At 59.9% G+C, this 27,187-nt stretch overlaps 1 protein-coding gene across 13 annotated transcripts; it reads left to right on the forward strand.

The window, feature by feature from the left end:
- The first annotated feature begins 345 nt into the window (after window positions 1–345).
- On the forward strand, window positions 346–26,839 carry TBC1D13 (TBC1 domain family member 13). 13 transcript variants are annotated; one of them, XM_008252761.3, is made up of 13 exons: window positions 346–504; window positions 2,453–2,526; window positions 6,069–6,109; window positions 6,647–6,708; window positions 6,816–6,915; window positions 7,742–7,824; window positions 11,272–11,431; window positions 16,299–16,349; window positions 16,443–16,509; window positions 16,920–17,083; window positions 19,456–19,616; window positions 19,742–19,799; window positions 20,392–22,689. In XM_008252761.3, the coding sequence occupies exons 1-13, from the start codon at window positions 371–373 to the stop codon at window positions 20,986–20,988; spliced, it is 1,752 nt and encodes a 583-aa protein (XP_008250983.3). In that variant the 5' UTR covers window positions 346–370; the 3' UTR covers window positions 20,989–22,689. The 13 variants fall into 13 exon arrangements, with proteins under 13 accessions (XP_008250983.3, XP_069913804.1, XP_051694486.2 ...); XM_070057703.1 differs by having other exon boundaries at window positions 20,421–22,689; XM_051838526.2 differs by lacking the exon at window positions 20,392–22,689 and adding an exon at window positions 26,326–26,839 and having other exon boundaries at window positions 16,299–16,509.
- The last annotated feature ends 348 nt before the right edge of the window (window positions 26,840–27,187 follow it).

Consider the following 27,187-nt stretch of genomic DNA (forward strand, 5'->3'; position numbering starts at 1 on the left):
TCAAACACTAAGGCAACACTGCCTCTCAGCCTGTCCCTCCAGCCAGTCCTCGCGGACTCAGCAGAGAACAAGACAGCCAGGGGCCCCACAGCTCTGAGGAGACAGAAGCAATCCCGCCAGTCAGTGACAGCCAGGGTCCGTGAGGAAGAAGTCAGGGCGACAGGAACACCGCGTACGCGGACGGCGAAGCCTGAGCAAGCGCAAGCCACGGCCCACGGCCACACAGCCGGCGCGGTCACGTGCCGCGCGCGGGGGGCGGGGCGGGGCCCCGGCCTCGGTGCCTGGGACTGGGCGCCCGGGGGAGGCGGGGCCACGGAGGGCCGCACGTGATCCGGCGGGGCGGGGCCGGGCCGAGAGCGGCGGAACGCGCATGCTCGCGGGCACGTTTCCGGCCGGAGGGTTTTGCCGAGCGCCCCGCGTCCCTTGGGGGGCCGCGGTGGCGGTGGAGACAGTGGCTGGGGGGGCTCCGGAAGTCAACGCCATGTCGAGCCTGCACCGGAGCCGGTAAGGGGCCCCGGGGGCCGACCCGCCAGGCCGCCGTCGGCCGGGCCGCCCCCTTCTGCGCCTCAGAGCCGGGGCGCGGCGGGCGGCGGGGTGTCCACTCCGCGCCCTCGGCGGAGCCCGGCCGCTCTCCTTCGCTCTCCCTGGGCCTGGGGGCGGCGTCCGGTGCCCCGTGCCGGCCTCGTCGTCCCGCGCCCCGTTCTGCCCACTTCCCCGGCCCTGGGGAACCTGACCGCGGGCGGCCCCTCCCCCGAGGCGGGAGCTGCAGGCTGGGCTCCCCTCTAGGACTCGGTTTTTAAACGTCCCGTCCTTGCCAGCGGGGGCCCGGAGGTCCCGCAGCGGGGAGGGCTGCGTGCGGGTTGCGGGTCGGGTTACTCCTGGTTCCCGGGGCTCGCCGAGCTCAGGTGGTGGCGGTGCTGGGGGCTGGGCCTGGCCAGCACAGAGCCCAGAAAATGCCAGCTCACTGTGTAGTGGGATGTGCCTAAGCCTGGGGGGTTCGTGTGACGCCCTCTGGACGAGAATATCTTCGGGTTTCTTCACTGACGTTCTGATCTTCCGAGCACAGAGGAAGAGTGACCTCGGTTGTTTTAATGATTTATTTTATTTTATTAGCATTAGAGAGAGAGGGAGAGGGAAGTCTTCCATCCACTGGTTCACTCCCTAAAAGGCAGGGCTGGGCCGGAGCCAGGAGCTTCCTCCAGGTCTCCTACACAGGTGCAGGGCCCAAGGACCTGGGCCATCTTCCACTGCTCTCCCAGGCCACAGCAGAGAGCTGGATCGGAAGTGGGGCAGCTGGGACTTGAACCAGCACTCTTACGGGATGTCGGCACTGCAGGCGGCGGCTTTACTTTACCCGCTAAGCCACAGCGCCAATTCTAATCTATGGTTTTCTAGTTCCCCAAAGTTGGTGCGGACCTTGACTGGGTCTTGCTATTTTTTAAAAAGATTTATTTATTTACTTGAGAGGTGGAGTCACAGAGAGAAGGAGAGGCAGAGAATCTTCCACCCGCTGGGTCACTCCCCAGATGGCCACAACGGCTGGAGCTGGGCCAATCCAAAGGCAGGAGCCAGGAGATTCTTCCGGGTCTCCCACACAGGTGCAGGGACCCAAGCACTTGGGCCATCCTCCGGTACTTTCCCAGGCCATAGCAGAGAGCAGGATGGGAAGTGGAGCAGCTGGGACTCGAACCAGCGCTCTTACGGGATGCCGGCACTGCAGGCGGTGGCTTTACCCGCTACGCCACAGCACCAGCCTTGAGCTTTGCCATTCTAAGAAATTATTCCTAGTTGAGAGGCAGAATGATGGGGGAGGAGAGGTTATCCATTTACTGGTTCCCTTTCCAGGTGCCCACAGTGGCCGAGGCTGGGCCGGGCCAAAGCCGGTGCCAGGAGCTCCATCAGGACCCCACCTGCGATGGCAGGAACTCAGTGCTTGAGCCGTCATGTCTGCCGGCCAGGCGCATTAGCAGGAAGTGGGTCCCGAGCAGTGCTGTGTGGGATGTAGGCATCTGTTTTTGTTTTTAGTTTTTTTAATTATTTATTTGCAAGAGTTACAGGAAGAGGGAGAGACAGAGAGGTCTTCCATCTGCGCGTTCATTCTCCAAATGGCCATAATGGCTGGAGCTGGGTCGATCCAAAGCCAGGAGCCTGGAGCTTCTTCCTGGGCTCCCATGTGGGTGCAGGTGTCCCAGCACATGGGCCATCCACTGCTGCTTTCTCAGGGGCATTAGCAGGGAGCTGGCTGGGAAGTGGAGCAGCCGGGACTTGAACCGGTGCCCATGTGGGATGCAGGCATCCTGAGTGGCAGTTTAAGGGGCTGTGCCACAGCGCCTGCCCCAAGCTTTGGCTCTTGTGTGTCCTGAGGGAGCGGAGGGGACAGGTTGGGGTGGGCGGAGCCAGCGAGCTGGGGGCTCCCTGGGGTGGTGCTCCATCTGCCCTCTCTCCCCTCTAGGATCGCAGAATTCCAGGACGTGCTGAAGGAGCCCTCGATCGCGCTGGAAAAGCTGCGCGAACTCAGTTTCAGTGGTGAGGGCCTCTCTGCACTGGGGTTCCCGGGGGGGGCCTCTCTGCACTGGGGTTCCCGGGGGGCCTCTCTGCACTGGGGTTCCCGGGGGCCTCTCTGCACTGGGGTTCCCGGAGGGGGCCTCTCTGCACTGGGGTTCCCGGGGGGCCTCTCTGCACTGGGGTTCCCGGGGGCCTCTCTGCACTGGGGTTCCCGGGTGGGGGCCTCTCTGCACTGGGGTCCCCGGGGGCCTCTCTGCACTGGGGTTCCCGGGTGGGGGCCTCTCTGCACTGGGGTTCCCGGGTGGGGGCCTCTCTGCACTGGGGTTCCCCGGGGGGCCTCTCTGCACTGGGGTTCCCGGGTGGGGGCCTCTCTGCACTGGGGTTCCCGGGTGGGGGCCTCTCTGCACTGGGGTTCCCGGGGGGGGGCCTCTCTGCACTGGGGTTCCCGGGGGGGGGCCTCTCTGCACTGGGGTTCCCGGGGGGCCTCTCTGCACTGGGGTTCCCGGGGGGGGGCCTCTCTGCACTGGGGTTCCCGGGGGGGGGCCTCTATGCACTGGGGTTCCTGGGGGCCTCTCTGCACTGGGGTTCCCGGGTGGGGGCCTCTCTGCACTGGGGTTCCCGGGGGGGGGGGCCTCTCTGCACTGGGGTTCCCGGGGGGCCTCTCTGCACTGGGGTTCCTGGGTGGGGGCCTCTCTGCACTGGGGTTCCCGGGTGGGGGCCTCTCTGCACTGGGGTTCCCGGGTGGGGGCCTCTCTGCACTGGGGTTCCCGGGTGGGGGCCTCTCTGCACTGGGGTTCCCGGGGGGGGCCTCTCTGCACTGGGGTTCCCGGGTGGGGGCCTCTCTGCACTGGGGTTCCCGGGGGGGGCCTCTCTGCACTGGGGTTCCCGGGGGGCCTCTCTGCACTGGGGTCCCCGGGGGCCTCTCTGCACTGGGGTTCCCGGGTGGGGGCCTCTCTGCACTGGGGTTCCCGGGTGGGGGCAGGGTGCCTGAGGCCCCCTGGCCGGTTTCGGGGCCGCCCTGCCTCTGAGCCCTTGTCCGGCTCCCGGGAACCGAGCAGTGACTGGGCGCCAGGGTCTCCGGGAGCTGTGGGCTGGGAGGCGCCTGTTCCTGATGGTGACTGATGGGACTGGGGGGGCTGGGCGGGGCCGTGCGAGCCGGGCTGGGACTTCCTGCTTCCTCGGCGGCTCGCTCCGTGGCGGAGTCTGCCCTGCTGCCGGCCGGCTCTTGCTTCTCTTCCGCCGAGACCACAGTGAACTTTGGTTAATGGTGAAATTCCAGCCTTGAGGCGCTGACCGAAGGAGCGGAAAGCTGACCTTGCCCTCCCGGGGTGGGGGTGAATCTTGCCGCGAGCCTGTGCAGATCCCCGCAGGTCTCCCGTAGCGCCTTGTCCCCGCCCCGCCCCGCCGGTGGTCTCCACCTCCCGTGTGGGGACAGCCGTCGGGAGAAGTTGTCTGTGCTCAGGGTGCTGCTCAGGCCTTTGAGGGCAGGTGGCGTGTGCCAGGGGTTCAGGACCTGCGTTCAGGTCTCCGGTTCTTTCCTAACAGATACGAGGGGTTTCAGAAAGTTCATGGAAAATACAGATTACGAAAAAAACAATTTCGCCATTTTTTTTTCTTGCATCAAAATAAACTTAACCAGCGTGGGCTTGGGTGCAGTGGCTAAGGTGCTGTGTCCCGTGTGGAGTGCCTGGGTGTAAGTCCGGGTCCGGTTCCCCTTCTGTGGTGACGTGCGTTCTGGGAGGCGGCGGGGCTGACTCAGCGCACTGGATCCCTGCCACCACGTGGAGTCCTGGATCGCACTCCAGGCTCCCGGCGTCAGCCTGGCCCAGCCCCAGCCGTTGCAGACGCTGGGGAGTGAACCAGCGGGTGAGATAGCTGTCTCTCTCACTGTGTGTCATCTGTTTTTTTTTTTCCCTTGTATTTCTTTCAAATAAATAGAAATACATTTAACGAAATGGAAAACTTATCCTTTAATTCCATTCATGAGCTTTTTGAAGCTCCCTTATACGTTTCCTGTCTGTAGGTGAAGACGTGGGGCACTCGCCCCTGCTCCCTGGGCTACAGTGAGCCCCAAGCAGACACTTGTCTCTGAAGCGTGCAGCACTTAGCATCCACAGCTTAGTGGTTTTTTTTTTTCCCCACAGGCAGAGTGGACAGTGAGAGAGAGAGACAGAGAGAAAGGTCTTCCTTTGCTGTTGGTTCACCCTCCAATGGCTGCCGCGGCCGGTGCGCTGCGGCCGGCGCACCGCGCTGATCCGATGGCAGGAGCCAGGAGCCAGGTGCTTTTCCTGGTCTCCCATGGGGTGCAGGGCCCAAGTACTTGGGCCATCCTCCACTACACTCCCTGGCCACGGCAGAGAGCTGGCCTGGAAGAGGGGCAACTGGGACAGAATCCGGCGCCCCAACCGGGACTAGAACCCGGGGTGCCAGTGCCGCAAGGTAGAGGATTAGCCTATTGAGCCACGGCGCCGGCCCACATCTTAGTTTTTAAAGTGTTTTTATTTGAGAGAGAGACAAATAACTCCCATTCACTGATTCCACCCTCTAAACGGCCAGGGCTAGGCCAGGTCGAAGCCAGGAACTGGGAACCCGTTCAGGTGACTCACGTGGGTAATTGGGCCCACTTTTGTTTGTTTGATTTACTTGAAAGAGTTACAGAGAGGCAGAGGCCGAGAGAGAGGGGTCTTCCATCCTCTGGCCCACTCCCCAGTTGCAATGGCCTGAGCTGTGCCGATCTGAAGCCAGGAGTTTCCTCTGAGTCTCCCACACGGGTGCAGGGGCCCAAGGACTTGGCCATCTTCTACTGCTTTCCCAGGCCATAACAAAGAGCCGAATAGGAAGTGGAGCAGCCGGCACCCATATGGGATGCCGGTACTGCAGGCAGTGGCTTTACTTGCCACACCACAGCCCAGCCCCAGGGCCCACTTCTTGAGTCTTTACATTTGCCGGAAGCTGGAAATTGGAGCAGTGCCAGGACTCGACCCTGGGCACTCCCACCAGCAACTTTTTTTTTTTTAAGTTATACAAGTTTCATACATTTCATATATGAGATTTGGGGACACAGTGACACTTCCCCCCACCTTCCCTCCATCCCACTCAGCATCTTAACCGCTAGACCAAACAGCTGCCCCCGAAGCTCAGCTTGCGTTCCACAGGTCCTGTGCAACACCTGCTGTGTGCGTGCCTGGGGATCACAGGGGCGGCTCCTGTGTTGCTGGGGCTGTCCCGGTGCCACGCCACTTAGGTTGGGTGCTGTGCGGGCAGGGGCCTGGCTGACTGCAAGGGCTTGTGGGTGGTCGAGGCCCTCTGAGGAGGAGGTCCCCAGGATGGGAAGCTGCTGTCCTCGGACGAACAGTCCACAGCTCTGGGCTGTGGGCTGCAGCCGGAGCCTGGTCGGAAATCACACAGAACTAGCGTCTAGTCTGGTAGTCTTTCTGTCAGAAACTGATTCTTGAGGAAATACGCGCTGCCCATGCTGCTCTCTGCGGACTGGCCCCGAGGTGGAGGGCTGGGGGTTCTGGGCCTCTGGCCTGGGGCGTGACCTTTGCCTGCTGTGTCCACAGGCATCCCCTGCGAGGGCGGACTGCGGTGCCTGTGCTGGAAGGTGGGTGTGCCTGCGGGGGCTTCCGGCTTCCGCTCTGCGCCCGGGCCCAGAGTCCCTGCATGGGCTGCCCCCCTCGCCCCCAGCCCCTTCTCTTGTGCGCCTGCCCTTGCTGTGTGAGGAAGCTTCCTGGGAAGTTTGGGTTTTCTGTCTGGGTGTGCCCTCCGGGGTCCCCTGGGAATGGGACCCTCTCTCATGCCAGTGAAGATCTCTGCTTCCTGGGGCATACGGGGTGTGTGTCGGGACGGAAGCGAGGCTGCACTTTGCCCGGGGCTGTTGGCTAAGGTGGTGGCAGCGCCATGTCCTGGTTTCTAGCCCCCTTGAGCGCCAGATTTTATCGTTGCTTGGGAGTGTGAGGAGGAGCAGAGGCCAGGCCGGCGTGGGCTGAAGGAGGGGGGCCCGGTGGGAGGAGAGGGAGGCTGCCCCACCCGGGCCTGTGCTAGGGTTTGCACGGAGTTCTCTGAGGCCTCTCGGTGCCTGCCTGCGGTGCGGGGTGGGGGCGAGGGCGTCACCGAGCTGTGTTCCCCTTCGTCTGTGCAGATCCTCTTGAACTACCTACCCCTGGAGAGAGCCTCATGGACTTCCATCCTGGCCAGGCAGAGGTACGCGCCCCGGCAGAGCAGTGACGGGGTCCTTCCTGCCGGACGGAGGCGCTGGCGCTGCTCCTCGGGTCTGCGGGCGTCATCCCGTCTCCTCTTCTCTCCTGCAGGGAGCTGTATTCTCAGTTCCTGAGGGAAATGATTATCCAGCCTGGCATTGCCAAGGCCAACATGGGTGTGTCCAGGGAGGATGTGACCTTTGAGGACCATGTGAGTCGGAGTCGGTAGCTGGGACTGGGAATACAGAATGGGGTTGGGCTTTGGGGCAGGCACAGTTGTCCCCCTGTCCCTCTCCCTGCGCCCTGAGCTGGAGGCTGGGTGCAGCTTGGTGTCGGTCCCCTCCGGCCCTGCCTGTCTCTGTTGGGCTGCTCAACCGCTGACGATGCTCGCCTCTTCCCAAGCCCAGCAGTGGCAGAGACGGTGGCCAGCCTCCAGGGAGGGGACCCGGGCGGCCCTGCACTGTGCACTTCAAGGCCTTAGTCTCAGTGCTCAGCCCCCTCCCCGGAAGGTGCCAGGTTGTGCAGCTGGAGAAGTCCGAGCTGGCAGGCGTGAGGCCGCGCCGCCTTTCTGTGGTCTGCAGGAAGCCCCGCTCTGGCCTCAGCCCTGAGTTCCTTCCTGTGCGTTGTGGTGCAGGGGTGCAGGGGTGCAGACGGGCTTCAGGCCCGTCCTCCAGGGGAGGAGGGGTGAATGCAGCAGGAGCAGACCTGGTGATAGAACATTTGTTAGTCCCTTCCATCGACAGCACGTGGTGTGCACCTGTTAGATGCTAGTTCCTAGAGCCACGCAGCAGACAGCACAGTCCCTGTCCAGCAGGATGTGGTCGGAGCACGCCACAGAGCATGGCTGCTGGCTGAGGGGTGCGCGTGACCCGGAGGCCAGGGAGGGCCCGTGCTGTCTCCTCCGAGTGCTCGCGGGCTGTCTTGACCACAGCTGGCCCTGTGGGGGGACTGCTGCTGTGAGGCCGCTGCTCCGGCCTCAGCTGGAATCTGCCGGGGCCAGCTGGGCCGTGGACAGAGAGTTGCTTTTCTCCATGCAGCCGCTCAACCCCAGCCCGGACAGCCGGTGGAACACGTACTTCAAGGACAACGAGGTGCTGCTGCAGATCGACAAAGATGTCCGGTGAGCAGCCCCGGGGCTGTGGCGGGGCTGGGGCTGTGGCGGGGCCGGGGCTGGGGCTGGGGCTGGGCCGGGGCCGGGGCCGGGGCCGGGGCTGGGGCTGGGGCTGGGGCAGGGCCGGGGCTGGGGCTGGGGCCGGGGCCGGGGCTGGGGCCGGGGCTGGGGCTGGGGCTGGGGCAGGGCCGGGGCCGGGGCCGGGGCCGGGGCCGGGGCTGGGGCTGGGGCAGGGCCGGGGCTGGGGCCAGGGCCGGGGCTGGGGTGGGGCTGGGGCTGGGGCTGGGGCTGGGGCTCGGGCTCCAAGGGGTTTCTGCTCCCGCCTCGTCCATTCCTTCCCCAGCCCAGGCTCCCAAGGTGGTGTTTGAGTTGCTGGAGTGGGTTGTCCTGCAGGGCCTGTCCAGGGCCTGCGGGAATGGGGCTGGAGAGGAAAGTGAGCGTGTGGGGTCTGTGCCTGCATGTGCACGGCTCTCCTGAGCCCGCCCAGGCATGTCTGGCTTCCCCGATCACCTGTCCAGAAGTCTGGAGTCCCTGCAGTAGGCCAGGCTCAGGCCGAAGGTGAGGCCGAGCACTGAACGGACAGACTGGCCCCCTCCTAAGGAGCTTGGAGCCTGGAGGGGAGGATGGCAAGGCCGGCATTGATTCAGCCGAGTGGGTCTCACAGACCCGCTGCCCAGCACTCGTGTAAAAGCCGTGAAGTACCAGCTCAGGGTGCTTCAGGGGTTAGGGAAGGTGCCGCGGAAGCAGCGTTTGTGCCGAGACGTTAGGGGCGGAGACAGGGAAAGGCCCCGTGGGCAGGGAGCTGCTGGTGGCAAGGCTCCAGCCCATGGAGCTTGGCACCTTGGAGAAGCAATGCCAAAGCCAGTGTAGGAGGCGGGGCAGACCTTGGACTTGACCTCCACTGCATGGGGCAGTGATAGGGTCCCATGTGTATTTTTTTAAACATCGTTGAGAGCTGCAATGTGTTTTGTCATTCGCTAAAGAAATGTGGCAATGCTGGCTCCGCCCTGTGGGGTGGTGAGTTCGGCCGTGTGCGGGATCTCTCGTAAGGCCGGGCAAGGAGCTAGAAGGGAGGCCCACAGCCCCGGAGTGGCGAGGGCATGGGTCCTGGGGCACACGTGTGGTGAGCAGCTAAAGTGCCACGTGGGATGCCTGCTTCCTAGGTGGGAGCACCTGGTTTGAGTCTTGGCTCCTTCACTTCTTTCTTCTTTTTTTTTTTTTTTGTTAAATAAAACCTTGTTTATTTTCATCTAATTGAATGGCAGTGTGATGTGAGAAAGACAGACAGACAGACAGACTTCCCATCCACTGGTTCCTTCCCAAATGCCTGCAACACCCAGGGCTCGGCCAGACCAAGGCCAGGAGTCTAAAACCCATGCAGGTCTCCACGTGGGTGGGCCGGGCCCGTGAGCCATCGTCTGCTGTCTCGCAGGATGCATTCGCAGGGAGCTGGATGCAAGGCAAAGCTCTGACGGGGGGTGCAGGCGTCCACAGCGCCTACCCCTCGGCTGCTCCACTTCCGTCACAGCTCCCTGCCAGTGTGCACGCTGAGAGGCAGTGGGTGATGGCCCAAGTATTCGGGCCCCTGTTGGAGTTCCAGCTCCTGGCTTTAGCCTGGCCCAAACGCCTGGCTCTTGCGAGTGTCTCGGGAGGAAATCAGTGAATGTCTTTCTCTGAATATCTCTGCCTTTCAAACAAAATGAAAACAGAAGTAACAACAAAGCAGCTTGGGTTCTGCTGTAGCCTGTTGAGTTGGTTTCAGTTCCACCTTAATCGGTCATTTGCTGTGACCTTGGGCAGGTGACTCAGGACTGAGCCTGTTTGGCCTGTACAGTAGGGGTCGGAGGGGTCAGACCAGGGGCGTGGTGCAGGGCCTGGGTCTGCACAGGTGAACAGGATGTTGTGCCGATTCTGACGCAGCATGGAGGCCTTAGAGCCCCCAGATCCTCAAGGATGGGCTCTGGGAGCTCACCCTGTTCCTTTGCATCCGGCCTCTGCGTCCTCCCAACACGCCGGCCTCCTCACACAGGACAGCGTTTCCAAGGGCAGCTCTGGGTGCCTGGGTCAGGTGCCCCTCATTCAGCAGCTTCTCAGGGGTGCTGAGGGCCCGTGTGCGGAGGGATAGGAGTAAGTCGCCCACAGTTCCTGTTTCCAGTCGGGAAGACGCATAGGAGACGGGAACAAACACATCAGACAAATGCGGCCGGTGCTCTGAGCTCTGGGGGAGCTAGAAGCTCCAGGGAAGAGGCGGAGCTGGCGGGAGAACCCTGCGGCTGAGTGACCTCGCCCTCCCCTGGGCGCTGCTGCTCTGCCCAGCCCATCATCGGGGGTTCCCACCTCCCTTCGCAGGTGGGTGTGGGTGCAGCCTCTACCTGTGAGGTGTCCTAAGGCCGTGTTAAGAACCACATCTTGGGGCCAGCATTATGGCATAGCAGTCTGCAGTGCCAGCATCCCATATGGGTACTGGTTCAAGTCCCGGCTGCTCCACTTCTGAGCCCGCTCCCTGCTAATGGCCTGGGAAAGCAGTGGAAGACGGCTCGAGTGTTTGGGCCCCTGCTACTCACACGGGGGACCTGGAAGAAGCTCCTGGCTCCTCCTGGCTGTTAGCGTGGTCCAGCCCTGACTGTTGTGACTGTCTGGGGAGTGAACCAACAGATGGAAGATATCTCTCTGCTTCTCCTTCTCTCTCAAATCAATAAATAAATCTTAAGTCAATAGATAAACAAGAACCAGTCTTGCCTGGTTCTAGGGAGGGACTGGGGAGATGAGCCATGTCTTGGCCTGGTGTGCGTCACACTGTGAGCTGCGTACAAGTGTGGAATACATGCGTGTTCTGCAATGCGTGTGTTTCAAAAACTCTAGAGACTGTGGTCTTATTTTCTCCTCGCTCGGTCTTGGACGTCTCCCCGTGTCTGCTGTGTGAGGTTCCGTCGCACAGCGCTTACCTACTTAACCAAAGCGTGCTCACCTGTTGTTAACTCTCTGGCGCCTGTGAAGTATGTATTTTTAACGTGGGAAGATGTTTGTGGTTTAAGGGAGGAGTTGGATAATAAAGACACTTAAAAACTGTGTGTGTCTGTGTGTCTGCGTGTCTGCAAGTATGTGTGAAATCTGGGTGAGCACACGAGCACACACGCGTGACTGGCTTTCTGTGAGCACGTTATTGGAGAAAGAGATTGCATCGCTGGTTCACCTGCAGACGCCTGCCGCAGCCAGGACAGTGGAGACTGAAGCCAGGAACTCAGGCCAGGTCTCCCAGTTGTGTGGTCGGCACCCAGCTGCTGGAGCTTCCGCCTGCTGCTGCCCAGGCACCCGGATACAGCCAGGTGTCAAGTTTTGTGATATAAAACAAGCAAGAACTTGCTCTGAGGGATGCTGGGATCTCCTGGCACCAGGGCGCCGCTGGCACAGCCAAAACCCCTCTGAATAACGGGATTCTCTGTGTTCCCCCGACAGGAGGCTGTACCCGGACATCTCCTTCTTCCAGAGGGCCACCGAGTACCCGTGCCTCCTCATCCTGGACCCCCAGAATGAGTTTGAGACCCTTCGTAAGCGTGTGGAGCAGACAACACTAAAGTCCCAGACAGTGGCGCGGAACCGGAGCGGCGTCACAAACGTGAGTGCTAGTGTGCACACAGTCCCCTCCTCCCCAATGTGCACACAGTCCCCTCCCCTCAGTGTGCACACAGTCCCCTCCTCCCAGTGTGCACACAGTCCCCTCCTCCAGTGTGCACACAGTCCCCTCCTCCCCAATGTGCACACAGTCCCCTCCTCCAGTGTGCACACCGTCCCCTCCCCCCAGTGTGTACAGTCCCCTCCCCCTCAGTGTGCACACAGTCCCCTCCCCCCAAGTGTGCACACAGTCCTCTCCTCCCCAATGTGCACACAGTCCCCTCCTCCCAGTGTGCACACAGTCCCCTCCCCCTCAATGTACACACAGTCCCCTCCCCCCAGTGTGCAAACAGTCCCCTCCCCCCACAGTGTACACACAGCCCCCCAAGTGTGCACACAGTCCCCTCCCCCTCAATGTGCACATAGTCCCGTCCCCCCAGTGTGCACACAGTCCCCTCCTCCCCAATGTGCACACAGTCCCCTCCTCCCCAATGTGCACACAGTCCCCTCCCCCTCAATGTACACACAGTCCCCTCCCCCCACAGTGTACACACAGCCCCCCCAAGTGTGCACACAGTCCCCTCCCCCCAGTGTGTACACAGTCCCCTCCCCTCAGTGTGCACACAGTTCCCTCCCCCCCAATGTGCACACATTCCCCTCCCCTCAGTGTGCACAGTCCCCTCCCCCCAGTGTGTACACAGTCCCCTCCCCCCAGTGTACACAGTCTCCTCCCCCCACTGTGCACACAGTCCTCTCCCCTCAGTGTGCACACAGTCCCCTACCCCCAGTGTGCACAGTCTCCCCCCCACAGTGTGCACACAGTCCCCTCCCCCCAATGTGCACACAGTCTCCTCCCCCCAGTGTACACACAGCCCCCCCAAGTGTGCACGCAGTCCCCTCCCGCCCAGTGTGCACACAGTCCCCTCCCCCCAAGTGTGCACACAGTCCCCTCCCCCCAGTGTGCGCACAGTCCCCTCCCCCCACTGTGCACAGTCCTCTCCCCTCAGTGTGCACACAGTCCCCTACCCCCAATGTGCACACAGTCTCCTCCCCCCAGTGTACACACAGCCCCCCCAAGTGTGCACGCAGTCCCCTCCCGCCCAGTGTGCACACAGTCCCCTCCCCCCAAGTGTGCACACAGTCCCCTCCCCCCAGTGTGCGCACAGTCCCCTCCCCCCACTGTGCACAGTCCTCTCCCCTCAGTGTGCACACAGTCCCCTACCCCCAGTGTGCACAGTCTCCTCCCCCCAGTGTACACACAGCCCCCCCAAGTGTGCACATAGTCCCCTCCCGCCCAGTGTGCACCCAGTCCCCTCCCCTCAGTGTGCGCAGTCCCCTCCACCCACAGTGTACACACAGCCCCCCCAAGTGTGCACGCAGTCCCCTCCCGCCCAGTGTGCACACAGTCCCCTCCCCCCAAGTGTGCACACAGTCCCCTCCCCCCAGTGTGCGCACAGTCCCCTCCCCCCACTGTGCACAGTCCTCTCCCCTCAGTGTGCACACAGTCCCCTACCCCCAGTGTGCACAGTCTCCTCCCCCCAGTGTACACACAGCCCCCCCAAGTGTGCACATAGTCCCCTCCCGCCCAGTGTGCACCCAGTCCCCTCCCCTCAGTGTGCGCAGTCCCCTCCACCCACAGTGTACACACAGCCCCCCCAAGTGTGCACACAGTCCCCCCCAGTGTGCACACGTCCCCTCCCCCACAGTGTGCACACAGTCCCCCCCCCAGTGTTCCCACAGTACCCTTCCCCCAGTATGCACACAGTCCCCCCCAGTGTGCGCACCGTCCCCTCCCCCCTCCCCCCTCCCCCCGCCCGTCTTTCCCTTCCTGCTGTGACGGTTACACACAGTGACTCGCCGCTCTCTGTCTCTGCCTGGAAGTCAGGCCTCTCAGGCTTACTGCGCTGCGAGTCCCCTCGTGGGGGTAGATGCCTGTGGGAGAGCTGGGGTGGGTGTGTGGCGTGGACTAACTCATCCCTTGGGTGCCTGCATCCAGATTGGAGGGTCTGAGTTCGAGTTCTGGTTCTTTTGCCTCTGACCCAGCATCCTGCTGGTGCATCCTGGGAGGCAGCTCAGGTTTGGGCCTCTGCCACCCACATGGGGACCCACATAGAGTTCTGGGCTCCTGGCTATGGCCTGGCCCAGGCCTGGCTGTTGCAGGCATTTGGGGAATGAAACAGCAGATGGAAGATTTCTCTCTCTGTCTCTCTGTCGCTTTGCTTGCCTTACAGTTAGATAAGTTTACGAAAGAAAAGAGTCATGACAGGCATGCATGTGTCAGGAGGTGTGACGTGAGGGAGAGCGAGCGGGAGGCCCTCCCGAGGAAGTGGCCCTCGCTGAGCTCACGGGATGGGGAGACGCATTGCGGGGAGAGCGTGTGTGTTCAGGAGTGGGGACCCAGTGCGGACAGAGGCAGGGAGGAGGGGGAGAAGGTGCCCAAGGGTGCAGAGGCCGTGCGGGGCAGGGATGTGAGGTTGCTCTGTAGTGGAGAGGCCACCCTGGAAGCAGCTGCGGTCTCCATGCAAACGTGGGGGCCGCTGGGGCTGGAGGGGAGAGGGTCGGTCAGACTTGGGAGGTCGAGTTGACTTGTGATGCCTCAGTCACGTTGGTGGTCGAAGCCGGGTCTTCTAGCAGGTTCCTGTAACCTGGGGAAGCTGCTTGTAGCAAACAGGTGTATTCCCTTAGTCTCTGTGTACGTCTTGTATTCCCTTAGTCTCTGTGTACGTCTTGTATTCCCTTAGTCTCTGTGTACGTCTCCTGCTGGGGCCACTGCGGCTGTGGTTTATTCCCTAAAACCTCACTGTCCTGCCTCAGTGGGGGAGCCCCCACGTCCTCTGCAAGACATAGTCGGTGCTGCAGAATCTTCCCCGAGAGCCGACGGGGATCAGGGCTCAGAGGGGCGGCCAGGCAGGTGCAGCCGACCCAGCGTCCACGGTCCTACGCAGGGTCGTGTGTCCAGCAGAACTGCGGGGCAGTGCATGTGTCTTGGCTTAGCAGCCCTGTGGTTTGCTGTATGGGCAGCCCTCTTGGCTGCAGACGAGACTGGCTCCTGTCATTCCCTGTAGTGACTGGGGGCTGAAGGCTGAGCGCTTACCCATCTTAACTTTGAGACCTGGGCCTGGAGGCAGAGAACCTACCAGAAACTTCATCCCCGCACCTCTGCACCTGTGCTTGGGCAGCCCAGCGTGTGTCGCTGGCAGGTGGTAGCAGGCTCAGGTTCCGTTGTTCCCGCCCCGCCTGGCTGTTCTGTTGCCAGGAGAGTGGAAGGAGGTCGTGGCTGTGCGGATGCTTGGATAGCTGGGAAGCACTGGACAAGCTCAAGAGGTGGTCGGTCCCGGAGGCCTGTGCTCTGGGCAGGAGACGGCTGGCTTAGGCTCATGTCCCAGGGATGCCACTTAATGAGGGACCGTTTTGGGCCTCAGTGTCCGTGTGTGGAGAGCATGGGAGACGGTTAGAGGTTGCTCGTTGGCTTCGGTGGAGGGCCGCTTGCACAGCACTGCCTGGCGCAGGGAGAGCTGTCAGCGGAGTTCCTGAGCGGTGTGTCTGTGTGCACACGTCAGTGGTGCAGGGCAAGACGGAGGTCAGCGCCCCCAGCCCCTGTGCTCCGAGGATGGCTGCATCCTCACCTTTGCCCGGGTCCTGTCGTGCAGCCGAGCCCACCTCTGGAGCTCCGGACTGGGTGTAGGGCACTGGCCTTGGCACCCAGCTCCCGAGGGAGCCTGACGCACAGCCTGTGTTGGGGACCGTGCCGTCCTGCACGCGTCCTTTGCAGGGGTTGTCCCCCCTGGTTCTAGAATTCCCAGCACTCTGAGCAGGTGAGTGCAGTGCGCCTGTGGACACTGCCCATCGCCTGTCACGCTGCCTTCACGCGGTCATTCTGTGTGTAGAGCCTGTGGCATCACTCCAGTTGAATCAGCTGAGCAGCCTTCAGGTGGGTCAGGAAGCCTTATTTTCTTCCAGAGTAGGAGCTGCCCCGATTTTTCCCTGATTCGTTAATTATTTCCATTTTATTTAAATGGCAGAGACAGAGAAAGAGATCTGTCACCCGTTGCTTCACTCCCCAAATGACTGGCAGCCGGGGCAGGGCCAGGGCGTAGGCAGGAGCCTGAAGCGCCAGGCAGGTCCCCACGTGGTGGCAGGGACTCAGTACTGGAGCCGTCACTGCCGCCTCCCAGGGCTGCAGCAGCAGGAAGCTGGGCGGGAGCAGAGCTGGGACTTGAACTCAGAACTCCAGTGGAGGCTGTCGGGACTTTTTCTTTCTTTTCTTTTCTCTTCTTCTTCTTCTTCTTTTTTTTTTTTTTTTTTTCTTAAGATTTATTTATTTGGGAGGCTAAGCAATAGGGAAAGAAAATCTCCCATCTACTGGGTTGCTTCTTAAATGATTGTAACAGCCAGGACTGGGCCAGGCCGAAGCCAGGAGCCAGGAATTCTGTCCAGGTCTGTGGCGTGGGTGGCAGGGGCCCAAGCACCTGGGCCATCCTCCACTGCTTTTCCAGGCACATTAGCAGGAAGCAGAGTAGCTGTGATAGGGGATGCTGGCGTCCCGGGTAACCCTGTGGGTAGTCTTAACCGGCGTCTGACCTGCTAGACCACTGCCCACTGCCCACTGAGTTTGTGAGGACATGACCCATCAGAAATCGAGGAGCATCTGTGTCTTCTAGAAAGTTCTTCCACACTACCTCCACCTCAGAGGTCTCTGCTGTCTGGTGTTTATCTCTGTACGTTCAATTTTGGTAGAGTGCCCTGTGTTTCGGATTTTCGAGCCTGTTTCCTCTCGGTGGGGCCCATATTTCCTGTGAGCTGGAGGTGGAGCCCAGTGGCAGCCCCCGTGGCATCATGCTGTCCTCCCTGCCCCCCCCCCCCCCCCCCAGATGAGCTCCCCACACAAGAACTCGACATCGTCGTCACTGAATGAGTACGAGGTGCTGCCCAATGGCTGCGAGGCGCACTGGGAGGTGGTGGAGCGGATCCTGTTCATCTATGCCAAGCTCAACCCTGGCATTGCCTACGTGCAGGGCATGAATGAGATCGTGGGGCCCCTCTACTATACCTTTGCCACTGACCCCAACAGCGAGTGGAAAGGTAAGAGGGCCCTCGGCTGCCCGCATCTCTCATGGGGTTTCCTACACGTGGACCGAGACTCGCCGGGCTGGCCCCGGCTAGCCAGCTTCCTCTCCTGGGGGCCCCACGCTCCCTCTGTGTCAGCTCTGGGACCAGAAGGGTCCACCTGACCACCTAGGGCGCTGGCTGCTTCGTGATTTCTTGACATGGAAGCATGACCTTGGGTGGAGAGGAGCGGATGTGTGGTGTGGAATTGGCATCCAGGCAGCAAGGGGACAGTGATGGAGATGTGAGAAGATGGTGGCGAGGACGGAGGAGGGCTGAGCCTGGCCTTGCAGCTGGCGACTTGGCGGGGCTTGGAGGTCGGAGGGTCCATCGGCGGGGGGTGGGGCTTGAGCTGCGTCCGTCTGCCTGGCCCTATCATCTCCCAGAGCACGCCGAGGCAGACACCTTTTTCTGCTTCACCAACCTCATGGCCGAAATCCGGGACAACTTCATCAAGAGCCTGGATGACTCTCAGTGTGGCATCACCTACAAGATGGAAAAGGTGTATTCCACTTTGAAGGATAAGGACATGGAACTCTACCTGAAGCTGGTGAGGACCCCGACCCCCGGGCAGGAGGCCCCCGAAGGCCTGGCCCCATGACACCTGGCTTGAGACGGGTTGAAAGTGGCGACTGCTGCACTGTGGGGACGCTGTGCCGTGTGCCAGGGAGGCTGGCCCACGTGCCGAGGCAGGCCTAGAGAGCCGGGCAGCTGATGGGAGGCAGCGGGAGCGTGAGAGCAGTGCCCGCGTTGTGCCAGGCACAGTGTGGGGCACTTAGCACCCCTGAAGGGAGTTAAACCTTCCATTTTTAAGAATTAAGGGGCAAATTAAAAAAAAAAAAAAAGACGTGAGGGAGGGGCAGGCCTCGCGGGGCAGTGGGCTGAGCGCCGCTTGGGATGCCCACATTCCTGATGGCGTCTGCTCGTCTCCACTCGGTCCACTGCTGCTTTCATCCTGGGGCAGCAGATGTTGGCTCCAGGGCTTGGGCCCCTGTCACCCACGTGTGAGACCCAGATGGCGTTCTGGGCTCCTGGCTTCAGCCTGGCGCAGGCCTGGCTGTTGCACACAACTGGGGAGTGAGCCAGTGGATGGGAAGTATTGCTGTCCCTTTCTCTGTTGCTCTCTGCTTTTCAAGTAGATGAAAAAGTGAGTAACTTAAAAAGAAAACTAATTTTGAAGATGATCGTAGCACCATTCCGCATTTATTTCAGAGAACCGCCTGTGAACAGGCGCGTGAGCAGGCAGTTGGCACCGTGGTTACCATGCCGCTTGGGGCGCCCATGCCGCATATTGCAGTGTCTGGGTTCAAGTCCCAGATCGCTCCTAACTCCTGACTTCTTGCTGATGCGCACCTGGGAGGCAGCAGCTGATGGCCCATGTCCTTGGGTCCTTGTCACCCCGAGGAGGACCTTGTTGAGGGGTTCCTGGCTCTTGGCTGCACCCTGACCCGGCTGTCGTGAACTGAGTGTTTGGGGAGCAAACCAGCGGATCCAGCATCTCTTCTCTCCCTCTCTGCCTTCCAAAGTAAATCAGATAAATGCGGGTTTTTTAAGATATGCATATAAACAAAATAAAACATAAAAAGTTTTGTGAGGAAGAAGATATATATAAATGTCTCTTTTTTTTAACTTTTATTTAATAAATATAAATTTCCATGTCCGGCGCCGCGGCTCACTAGGCTAATCCTCTGCCTGCGGTGCTGGCACACCAGGTTCTAGTCCCGGTCGGGGCGCCGGATTCTGTCCCGGTTGCCCCTCTTCCAGGCCAGCTCTCTGCTGTGGCCCGGGAGTGCAGTGGAGGATGGCCCAAGTGTTTGGGTCCTGCACCCCCAATTATCTTTATATACAGAAGATCAATTTAATATATACTAAGTAAAGATTTCAACAGTTTGCACCCACACAGAAACACAAAGTGTAAAGTATAATTGTCTCTTTTAAAAAAGATTTATTTATTTGAAAATCAGAGAGAGGTCTAACCTCTGCGGTAGACCCCTCCCCCCCCCCACATGGCTGCAGTAGCCTGGGCTGGGTCAGGCTGAAGCCAGGAGCCAGGAACTTCATCAGGTCTCCCTTGTGGGTGCAGGGGTCCAGAGACTTGGGCCATCTGCTGCTGCTTTTCCCAGGCCATCAGCAGGGAGCTGGATTAGAAGTGGAGCAGCCAGGACTTGAACTGGTGCCCCCATGGGATAGTGGCATTGCAAGTGGTGACTTTCCCCGCTGTACCACCACCCCGGCCCTGTACACGTCTTTATACAAGTACAGAAGGATGTTTTTGCTGTTTTGTAGCAAGCTTTTCAGTTAGAGTATTCACTGGCTTGTCGGAGAGCAGCGGCCTACCGGTAACATTGCTCTGTAGGGCTGTTGTATAGACCAGGCTTGGTGCGTGTGCCTGGTGGTGGCCGTGTGCCCAAGGGTAGAACCTGCGTGGTGTGTTCCGTGTGTTGTTGACTAATTAGAGGCCGAGAGAGGGAAACAGAGCTCCCTTCCACTGTTTCACTCCCCCGAATTCCTGAAGTGGCCCCCTCCCCGTCTCCCCTGTGGGTGTCAGGAGCGCAGTCACTAGTCCTCTCCACCGCCTCCCAGAGTCTGCGCCCTGAGGAACCTGGAGCGAGAGCCCGGGCACACACCCAGCTACTCTGGTACCGGAAGTGGCGTCTTAACCGGGGACTTAGCCGCTAGGCCAAGTGCCTGCGCCAGCATGATGTTTGAGGACTATGTGTTGTTATTTCTGAGTCTGGGGGTTGCGTAAAAGTGAATTTGGGGCTTCTCTTAAAAATCAGAGGCTCTGACGAGTAGCTGGTGGCCAACAGTGGCTTCCCCCTTCCAACCGAGCGAGGCCGTGCCGGGCCGCCGCTCGGCACCCCTGCTGTGTGTGTGGATGCGCTGCCACCGGCAGGCGGCCAACCCCTGCCCCCTCTCCAGCAAGAGCAGAACATCAAGCCCCAGTTCTTCGCCTTCCGCTGGCTCATGCTGCTGCTGTCCCAGGAGTTCCTGCTGCCCGACGTCATCCGCATCTGGGACACGCTCTTTGCCGATGACAACCGCTTTGACTTCCTGCTCCTCGTCTGCTGCGCCATGCTCATGTGAGTGCGGCGGGACCCGGCCAGTCCCCGGGGGACACGAGGGCAAGACCCCCCGGCCCGCGGGGTGGGCTGCGGGGAGAAGCGGGCAGGGCCCGGGGCCCACGCTGGGCTGCTTGTTTCCTCAGCCTGATCCGGGAGCAGTTGCTGGAAGGGGACTTCACCGTCAACATGCGGCTGCTGCAGGTAACGGAGCCTGAGGGGCGCAGCGGCCGGAACAGGCGGGGTCGGAGTCCGGACTCCCGCGGTAGACCTGGTTCAGATCTGGGTTGGGATCCTGGCTGTGCCACCCACCTTGGGTGTTGTGTGGCCTGCAGAAGAGGTGCTGCCCAGGTGCCTGAGCGTGGCCAGGGTCTTTGGTGGCTGCAGTGTCGGCCCAGGGAAGGCGAGTGTGGCGCACGGTGGCTAAGAACAGGGGCTCAGGTCACATCTCTGTCCAGCTGTGCTTGCCATGTGACCCAAGCTGCAGGGCGTCCTCTCCAGGCCTCGTGCTTTTACCAGTGCCTGGCCTAGGCTGGTTTTCCGTAACTCCTCTGACGAGATCTGTACAGAGGGCACGGCTGCACTGGGCGGCTCGGCACTCAGCCACGCACAGCCCTGTCCGGGTCCCAGGCTTCCATGGAGGCAGAGGAGCTGTGAGGCAGGCTGGTGTTGGGCTCGGCAGGGTTGTGAGGCCTTGGGCTGGTGCCGTGGAGTTAGTGATTTGCAGGGGTTCGGGTGGACACGCGCAGTGGTGTGGGTGTGGCTGAGGCGGCAGCGGGCTGCCCTCTGCCCTCAGGGGCATGTCGGTGGCTTTCCTCCGCCCAGGATTACCCCATCAACGACATCTGCCAGATCCTACAGAAAGCCAAGGAGCTCCAGGACTCACTGTAACTGGGCAGCCAGAGGCTGCCCGCCCCTGGGCCCTGGCTTCTGGGCCATACAGCCACGAAGCCAACAGGACCCCCGCCCGAGGGAACGCTGCAGGATCGGCTACTCCGGGCCTTCTCGCCCTGGCTTCTCCACCAGGCCGCTCCCGCCGGGGGCACACTGTGCCTGCTCTTCCCAGCTGCCGAGCCCTGGCTCCGCTCCTGCTCTTCAGCCCTGGGCCCTGGTGCTGAGCAGGGCTGGAGCAGTGGAGTCGTTTCCTGGAGCTGGGACCGGGAACACCAGGAAGCTGCAGGGCTCCCGCTGCCCTGCTGTCCTCCTTTCTCCTTGCCTGCTTCCGGTCTTCCCCTGGTTGCTGGGTAGGGGAGGTGTGCGGCAAATGGGCCCGAAACCATTTCTTCTGGGGCTTGGTGCTTCGGCTGTTGCCCTGGGAGAGTGGCACTGGAGGCGTCTAGAGACTGCCAGGCCTGCTCATGCCCTCAGTCCCTCCCGCCAAGCACGTGTGTGATCTGGTGTCCGCTGGTGGTTACATGTCTCTCACCCCGGGGTCTCTGCTTCTCTGGGAAGGGGGGGGGGGTGCCTGTGGCCCCCTGGGTCTCTGTTCCTCCTCCTTGATCTCCACCTCTCTGTCTCCATATCTTGTCTCTCCTCAGAGGAGAGACTCTCTCCTCTCTGTTCCACTCCCCCTGCCCTTCTCTCTTGGGGTGCCTTATCCTGGGTCCCCCCCTCCACTCCCCTGAATCGAGGAGACAGACTGAAGAGTGTGGCTCAGCAAGGCCTCCCCCCACCGCTCTCTGCCATGCTAGGAGTGGGTCCTCAGAGCCTCCCGTGGCGACCGTGAACCTGCTCCCCATGACAGACCCCAGAAACCAGCAGCTGGTGACCTGGGAGCAGAGCCTCCCCAGGGTGCCCGCGGCCCTCCTACCTTGCGGCAGCTCTGCTGAGCAAGGTCCACATGCGGCAGAGGCGCTGCATTCCTCAGCCTTCGGGGCCTGGCCGCTCGTGCTGTCCCTTGAAGGGCACGTGGGGCTGCAGAGGGCCTGCCTGGGGCCAGTGTGGCTGAGTGAAGGCTCTGCGGCCTGTCGCTTCCGGAGGAGGGCACCGCTACCCCACAGGGGTGAGTGCGGGACGGGCCCTTCTCTCGTCACCTGCTGGGCTCTTCCCAGGGTTTGGGTGGGCACGCTGAGCAGGGGTGCGGCTTACTGTTCCTGACAGCTCTGCCTGCTCTTTGAGGAGGGCAGGTGGTTGCGTCGGGAAGGCTAGTTAACCGGTCCTGACGGCAGGCAGGGCCGGGCCCCGGCGCCCCCTTGCCCCTCGCGCCTTCCTCAGCCTGCACCACCTGCTGTGGGCCCCTGGAGGCTCCATCCCAGGCTCTCCCTGGGGCGCTGCTGGGACCGTATGCACCTGCCTTTTTGCCTCACCCGCTACAGTCTTTGGGACGGTTGCACTATTTAGACTCTCAGCTGTTTATTGCAGATTGGTGAGTGCAGTGGGGCTGAGAAGGTAGAGCAAGCAGTTGGGGGAGCCTGTCCTTGATTTCCTGAAGTCAGGATCTCCTCCCCTTGGTCCTGGGGTCTACCTGGTTTTCCAGCAGGCCCTGCCTGGGAGGTTCCCGGAGTGTGGGAGACCAGAGCTGGCACCCTCACCAGACTCATGGGCCCCTGAGGTGGGGCAGTTACAAGTGCTTCCCACCAGCCGGGGCCACCACCTACCCACTTGTCAGCTGCTGGCTCTTAGCAGCCCGAGGCTTTGGCCACTGCCGGGGACCCAGCAGACACTGCCCAGGACACCTGATGCGTTCCCTTTTGCCTGGACCCTGTCCTCCGGCCTGGGACCATACTACTTGAATCACTACATCCGATTGCCTCAGTGGCAGAGTGGGGTCCATTGCTCTCTCCTTGGGCTTGACAGAAAGGTCAAGAGCCCAGGGGCAATTTCTTGGTTCCCCAGCCCAGTCCACCTGAGCAAAGGACCTGCCCTGGCAATTTCCCCCTCCCCAGTTTCTCAAGGGAGGCCCCACAGAGCCCGAGTGCCTGAAGCTCCTGCCTGGAAGCTGCCCCCGGACTTTGGACATTTCCAGGTTGGGTTGTCAACTCGGCAGGCCTCGCTCCAGAGAGTCCGTCAGGCTGCTTCTGTTCTGTCATCTTGTTCCTTCGATCAGTGCTGTTGATGACAGGTCGTCTTTAATAAATCATGTGTTCTTTGCAAAGGGCGCTGGTGCTGTGATGGTCCAACGCCTGTCGGACCGAGGGGCAGGAAAGCAAGGACTGATCCAAGAACAAGGCCAGGAACACCCCCTTCGAGGAGCCTCTTCAGCTCTTTCCTGGCTGAGGGGTGGACGGTTGTGTGCTGGGGATGGCGGTGCTGCAACCATGAATACACAGCAAATTATCTGTTAGATTTCAGAAAGCCTTAGGCATCTCATTACATGTAGAAAAAGCATTTACGCTTTCATGCTAAAATTCTAAGCAAATCAGGCGTAGAATGAAAGTACCTCAGTACAAAAAAGGCTCCTTATGTGAGACTCCCATAGCTCGTGAGTATACAACAAGAAGTTGAACACTTTTCATCTAAAATCAGGACAAGCCAAGGGTGCCTGCTCTTGCCACTTCTAGTCAACATAGTGCAGGAAGTCTTAGCCAGAGCAATTAGGAGAAACAAGGAGATAGAAGGCATCCAGAAAGGAAAGGAAGAAAATGAAGTCTTTGCTGACAATGGGTCTTCTAACAAACCCATTTGCACCCACAAAACCACTGGAACTAATGAGTTGCAAGGTACAAAGTCAACGCACTGGTCAGTAATGTTTCTATAAAGATCAGCTTATCAAAAGACATGACCTCGTGTACAATAGCTACAAACACGGTAATGATGGATAAGCCTAGTGAAAGATGTGAAAGACCTGCGTGCTGAAAACCATAAGACTGGTGAAGGCAGTTGAAGAAACATACATGGGAAGACAGCCTATGTTCATGAATCTGAAATACAAATACATGGGAAGACAGCCTATGTTCATGGATCTGGAACAGCTATGCTGTCAATTGCCCATCCTGCCCAAAGCAATCCTGGATACATTTCCTATCAAATTTCCAGTGTCATTCTCCACATAAACAGAAAAGGTCCTAAAACTTGCAGGAAGCTGTAGGGAGCTGCAGACAATAAGGCAATCTTTAGTGAAAAGCACAAGGCTGGAGGCATACTTGGCCAATTTCAAAATATGCCAGAGGCCTACAAAAAGTGCATGGAAAAGGTGCATGGATTAAAAAAAACTTGGACTTTTTTTTTTTTTTTTTTTTTGACAGAGTTAATAGAGAGGAAGGTCTTCCTTCCATTGGTTCACTCCCTAATTGGCTGCTACGGCCGGCGCTGTGCCGATCCGAAGCCAGGAGCCAGGTGCTTCTCCTGGTCTCCCATGCGGGTGCAGGGCCCAAGGACCTGGGCCATCCTCCACTGCTTTCCCAGGCCACAGCAGAGAGCTGGACTGGAAGAGGTGCAACCGGGACTAGAACCTGGGTCCCATATGGGATGCTGGTGCTGCAGGCGGAGGATTAGCCAAGTGAGCCACGGCACTGGCCCAAGACAGAACTTTTTCAAAATACTGTTTTGGGGGTTGTTTGAGAGGCAGAGGAGGGAGGGAGTGCTCCCATCTGCTGATGGGTACTGATGGCCATGCGTTAGCAAGAAGCCAGGATTGAGAGTTGGGACAAGGCTGAGACTTGAGCCCAGGCTCTCATACGGATGGGATGGAGGCAGTCCCCAGCAGCATGATCACCAGTAAGCCAAACATTTATTTCCCACTTTCATGAGTTTTTTGAATTGCCCTCATATTATAATGCTACAGTGAAACAGCATGATACTGGTATCAAAATAGACACATCAGCCAATACCGCAGAAGAGAGCCAGGAAGTGAACTCATTTGCTGTCAACACCATGGGAAAGGGACAATTTCTTCAATAAGGGGTCATGGGAAAACAGTAGACACATACAGAAGAATGAAATTGGACCCTTCCCCCACATCATGTTCAAGAGTGAATTCCAGGCCCTGGGGGCTGGGGCTGTGGTGGAGCAGGTAAAGCCATTGCCTGTGACCCTACATCTGACAGGGGCGCCAGTTTAAGTCCCAGCTGCTCCACTTCCGATCCAGCTCCCTACTAACACCTGGGAAAGCAGTGGAAGATGGCCCAAATCCTTGGGGCCCGGCACGCACGTGGGAGACCCAGAAGCTCCTGGCTCAGGCTGGCCCAGCTCTGACTCTTGTGGTCACCTGGGGAGGGAACAAGCAGATGGAAGAGATCTCTAATGTATCTCTTGTCAATAAATAAATAAAGCACTGGAACTATTGGAGAAAAGCAAGGGAGAAGTTTGCAGCCTCGGTTTGGGTTTGACACCAAAAGGTGAGTCAATTAGCAAATACAGATGTCACACTTTTTTTTTTTTTTTTTTTGACAGAGTGGACAGTGAGAGAGAGAGACAGAAAGGTCTTCCTTTTGCCGTTGGTTCACCCTCCAATGGCCGCCGCGGCCGGTGCGCTGCAGCTGGCACACCGCGCTGATCCGATGGCAGGAGCCAGGTGCTTCTCCTGGTCTCCTGTGGGGTGCAGGGCCCAAGCACTTGGGCCATCCTCCACTGCACTCCCAGGCCACAGCAGAGAGCTGGCCTGGAAGGGGGGCAACCGGGACTAGAACCCAGTGTGCTGGCGCCGCCAGGCGGAGGATTAGCCTAGTGAGCCGTGGCGCCAGCCTATATGTCACACTTCTTAAAAACCTGCTGCAGAGGGGCCGGCGCTGTGGCACAGGTAGGTTAATCCTCCCCTTGCTGTGCAGGCTCCCCATATGGGTGCCGGTTCAGGTCCTGGCTTCACTGATCGGTGCAGCTCCGGCCGTTGTGGCCATCTGGGGGGAGAACCAACAGAAGTCCTTTCTCTGTCTCTCCCTCTCACTGTAACTACCTGTCAAAAGCTTAAAAAACAACAAAAAACTTGCTGCAGAACAAAGGAGACAATAGAGAGACAGCCCAGCCTGTGGAATAGGGAAATGTATTTGCAAACCATTTATCAAGTGGTCAGTATTCCAAAAGGAACTTTAACTCGAAAGCAACGGAACAGCATGATTTGAAGATGAACAGAGGACTGAAGAGACATTTCTCAAGACTCACAGCCGGTCAACACTGAGCATCAGGAAATGCACATTCAAACCAGGGTGACGGGGTGGGCGTGAACCCCTCAGTTCAGGATGTCTGGGCTCCGTATTGGAATGTTACTCCCAGCTCTGGGTCCCGACTCCAGCTTCCGCGGCAGGCAGGGGTGCTGGCTCCTGAACTCCCTGTTCCCAGCTGTGAGCATTTGGGAGCCAGGAGAGGGGGACCCTCCTTGTGTGGTTTATCAACTTAACCTGTCAGAATGTTACCAAACAGAAGGTAGGTATTGGTGAGGATGTGGAGACAGGGGCCTGTATGGAAAACTGGGTGGGGGTTCCAGAGGACCCAGCAGTCGCACTCCTGGGTGTGTGTCCCAAGGGTCTGAAACCAGTATGGCGAGGAGATGGCAGTCTGTTCAGGGAGGTATGGTGCTGCTTGACCACAATGCGGAACCAGACGTCCATCAGTGCATGAGTGGATAAAGAAAATGCAATTGATATGCACAACGGAATACTAATCAGTCTTTAAAAAGAACGTTTTTTAAAGGTTTATTTTAATTTGAAAGTTAGACAGACAGGCTTTCCATCTGCTGGTTCACTCCCCAATTGGTTGCGAAGACTGGAGCTGAGCTGATCTGGAGCCAGGAGCTTCCTGGTCCCCCACGCGGGTGCGGGGGCCCAAGGACTTGGCCATCCCTCCATTGCTTTCCCAGGCCACAGCAGAGAGCTGGATCAGAAGTGGAGCAGCCTGGACTTAAACCGGCGCCCATATGGGATGCCGGCGCCACAAGCCGGGGCTTTAACCCACTGTGCCACAGCGCTGGTCCCAGGAAAGTGTTAACGGAAGTGAGGCAGGCCCAAAGAGACAAAAACTGCCTGAACTCAGCCACGGACGGACGCAAGCAATGGACCTCGCAGAAGCAGGGTACCGTGGTGGCTCCCGGGCCTGGCGCGGGGAGCGGGGAGCGGGGAGCGGGCAGGTGTTGGCTCCGGGGCAAAGCTGCAGCTGGGAGGAGAAGTGTCCGAGGTGCGATGGGCACGTGGCGACCAAGGTAGTGATAAGGGACGGTTCCAAACCGCCAGGAGAGAAATCGCCGGATGTGCTCGTCCCCCAAAATTGGTGTTTGAGGCGAGGGCTATGCTAATCAGCTTGATCTAATCACCCGCGCCGTGTCCACTGTCAAACCATCACGTGGCACCCCGTAAAATACAGTCATGTTTGGTCAATTTAGTTATAAACACTGGACACCCACAGACGTCATAAGACAAGGCGCCCGTATCAGTGACAGTCGTGTTTTTCCCACAGTCGAGATGGTCAGCGCAGGGCCAACGCCGGCCTCGGGTGGGTCCTGGGTGCACGCACCGCGGCCCCGCGCTCGGACTCTGACCCGCGCCGTGGTGGTCAGGAGGACACTCGGGTCCTCGGTCCCTCCGCGAGGAGCCGCGGCGAGAACCGGCCCAGAGCTTGGCCGGCCGAACTCCCTGCGCAGGCGCAGAGCAGGTTCCCCCCCACCCGCGCACAGGCCCCGGGGCGGGGGCGGAGCCAGGCCCGGTGGCGACCAATGGGGAGCGGCA

The sequence above is a fragment of the Oryctolagus cuniculus genome, chromosome 1, assembly GCF_964237555.1.
Source record: "Oryctolagus cuniculus chromosome 1, mOryCun1.1, whole genome shotgun sequence".
Taxonomy (NCBI): domain Eukaryota; kingdom Metazoa; phylum Chordata; class Mammalia; order Lagomorpha; family Leporidae; genus Oryctolagus; species Oryctolagus cuniculus.